At 36.7% G+C, this 3,305-nt stretch overlaps 1 protein-coding gene across 1 annotated transcript; it reads left to right on the top strand.

The window, feature by feature from the left end:
• The first annotated feature begins 408 nt into the window (after window positions 1–408).
• On the top strand, window positions 409–2,249 carry LOC109207639 (UDP-glycosyltransferase 89A2-like). Its single transcript, XM_019370589.1, has one exon. It carries the CDS (start codon window positions 552–554, stop codon window positions 1,956–1,958), a length of 1,407 nt encoding a protein of 468 aa, XP_019226134.1. The 5' UTR covers window positions 409–551; the 3' UTR covers window positions 1,959–2,249.
• Window positions 2,250–3,305: the final 1,056 nt, after the last annotated feature.

Raw genomic sequence — 3,305 nt, 5'->3', positions numbered from 1 at the left:
GGGCAAGTCACTTTTTGGACTCATAATTGAAAATAGTCGATGTTTACAAAGTCATTGAAAAATAGCTATTATTTTGTTATAACACGAAAAGTTCCAGCATAATATACTGGAGATTGTTGCACCTGTGTATGAACTTCTAGCATATTATAATGGAACTCTAGTATGTTCCAGTATAATATATTGGAATATTTTTCCGATCGAACAGTGTTTTCGTTCAAATTTATCTTTACATGAAAATTGACTAAATTTCAATTACTTTTAAAACTGTGACTATTAATTTTTCAGTGACCACTCATAAATCTGAATATTTTATAATTTCTCCACCAAATATCCTACACATGACATTTGAGGTCAGCATCTACGTATATCGTCTAACGGCTAAACCCCACATATTTCTGTCGGAATCTACTCTTTTTCTATTGCAAAATTTTCATACCATTAACCACTGCTACCTACCAAGAAATTTCTCACTTTTGCACCACTAATATTCCTCTTTCATTTCCAAATATCAAACATCATCTTTAACTTCGTGTCTGATCTGAAACTCAAACATGTCAAACTCTAAAAATGGAGTCCATGTCTTAATTTTTCCATTTCCAGCACAAGGTCACATATTACCCCTTCTTGATTTTACACATCAACTTCTTCTCCATAGCTTTAAAATCACCATTTTAGTCACTCCTAAAAACCTCCCAATTCTTGATCCTCTTCTCACCACCCACCCTTCTGTTCAAACACTTGTCTTTCCATTTCCCGGCCACCCTTCACTCCCCGCCGGCGTTGAAAACGTTAAAGACTTTGGTAACTCCGGCAATGCTCCGATCATTGCTGGGCTCAGTAAGCTTCGTGGCCCAATCTTGGAATGGTTTAAGGCCCAACCCAATCCTCCTGTGGCTATTGTTTATGATTTCTTCTTGGGCTGGACTCTAGATTTGGCCCAAGAACTTGGTGTACCTGGTATTGTTTTTTACACTTCTGGGGGGTTATTGGTTTCTATACTTGGTGAAATTTGGAGGAATTTTGGGGCTTATAAAGATTTGGGCCTTATTGAGTTTAATGGGCTGCCTAAAAGTCCAAGATTTGTGAGGGAGCATATGCCTTCAGTGTTTCAAAAGTACAAAGAGGGTGACCCAACTTGGGAGATTGTGAGAAATGGGTTTATTGCTAATGGTAAGAGTTTTGGGTCAGTTTTCAATACTTTTGAGGCTTTGGAGAGTGAGTATTTGGGCTTTTTAAAGAAGGAAATGGGCCATGATCGTGTGTATTCAATTGGGCCGATAAATTTAGTTGGTGGGCCTGGTAGAAATGGGAAGTCCAATGTGGATGTTGATGTAAATGAGAGAGTTTTCACTTGGCTTGATGAATGTGCTGATGATGGGTCTGTTCTTTATGTAGCTTTTGGTAGTCAAAAATTGCTAACAAAAGCCCAAATGGAGGCTTTAATTATTGGGCTTGAGAAAAGTGGAGTGAGGTTCATTTTGGTAGCTAAACAATTGACAGCCCAACAATTGGAAGAGGGTTATGGATCAGTGCCAGAGGGGTTTGAGGGGAGTGTCTTAGGGAGAGGCCTAGTAATAAAGGGTTGGGCCCCACAGGTGGAAATATTGGGCCATCGAGCCGTCGGCGGTTTTTTGAGTCATTGTGGATGGAATTCTGTGTTGGAAGCGATAGTGGCCGGAGTACAAATTTTGGGTTGGCCCATGGAGGCGGACCAATTCATTAACGCATGGTTATTGGTGGAGAACATGAAAACATCGGTCCGAGTTTGCGAGGGCGCAGACTCAGTCCCCGACCCGATAGAGTTGGGCCGGAGAATTAGTGATGCAATGGGTAATGACTTGTTTAAGGAGAGGGCAAAAAAATTGAGAGATGAAGCACTTGAAGCTGTTAAAATTGGAGGAAGCTCTAGAGAGGATTTAGATGAGATTGTGAGAGAGCTGGCCCAACTTAAGTGTTGAAAAGCTTATGCAAATTGGGCCTAACAATTTTAAGTTGGGCCAAATTGATCAATTTGGATGGGCCTAAATTCACATGATATGCATTCTTCAACTTCAATATAATGCGTGAGAGAAGAAAATGAGACATGTTGGCATTGTCCATCTTATCAAGATGTCTCTAAATATATGTTATCTCTTTTAATGAGTCATGGTGTTTAAAGTTCCACTACCCTTTCTGTATTTCTTAGCTACGAGCCTTAATTACTGGTTATTGTTATTGCATGTCATCTATTTTATGGTTTTTATGATGCTGTTATTATTTTTATGGTTTCTGTTGACGATATTGATATATGGTCCGTCTTCCTGAGCCGAGGGTTTATCGGAAACAACCGAGGGTAGGGGTAAGGTCTGCGTACACACTACCCTTCCCAAACCCACTTTATGGGATTTTACTAGGTCGTTGTTGTCGGTGGTGGGGGTGGTGTTTAAAGTCTAAAATGAAATTTGTAGTAGGAAAACTACGTTGTCAATTTTGACTTGTAAACGTGTAATTCGTCTATATATTGACTTGGGTAGATTGAGTGCGTGATGTATTGCAAGAATTTAATTAGATGTTGCACAAATCAACCTATCCAAATGTTAGGTGAGCTTTAGTATTAATCCAAATTGACTCTCAAAAGACTTATCAGAAAGTTAGGAAAAGAAAAGGACAAACAAATAGAGTTGAATTTTCTTGTCTATTCTAGCCGTTTGTATAGCATGCCATGCTTCTAAGTTCTAACAAATTTGACTATATTTTAACCACAAAATTTAAAAGGATAGCATTTCTTAACATAACTTCTACTTTTTCCCTCCATATAGTCTTATATTATGTGACTTATGTTTTTCTTTTTCTCGACATGATATGATAGTGAGACGATCATGGTTGACAATAAAAATTTGGAAAATGACAGTAGTAGTCAAAAGCAAATGGAAGGGAAAATATTGTAAAAGAAAGAATAGACTAACACTCCAGGAATAAAACATATATAACCAGGGGTGGATGCAACATAGAACTATTGGGTTCAACTGAACTCAATACTTTCGATGTGGAGCATAAACTTACGTGAAAATTATTAAAGTTGAAATAAATAATAGATATGAACCCATAACTTTAAATGTTAAACTCATAGAATTAAAATTCTAAACCCGCCCGATATATAACATACTAGACGTATAAGTACAATATGAATGATAAGATTAGAAGGTAGACAACTTCCCAGTATCAAGATAGAAATCTATATATATATATATATATATATATATATATATATATATATATATATATATATATATATATATATATATATATATATATATATATATATA

The sequence above is a fragment of the Nicotiana attenuata genome, unplaced genomic scaffold (assembly GCF_001879085.1).
Source record: "Nicotiana attenuata strain UT unplaced genomic scaffold, NIATTr2, whole genome shotgun sequence".
Taxonomy (NCBI): Eukaryota; Viridiplantae; Streptophyta; class Magnoliopsida; order Solanales; family Solanaceae; genus Nicotiana; species Nicotiana attenuata.
This window is presented reverse-complemented; position numbering and strand designations above follow the sequence as displayed.

Coding starts and splice junctions, on each gene's coding strand:
- LOC109207639 (XM_019370589.1), top strand. CDS start 552: ATGTCAAACTCTAAAAATGGAGTCCATGTCTTAATTTTTCCATTTCCA.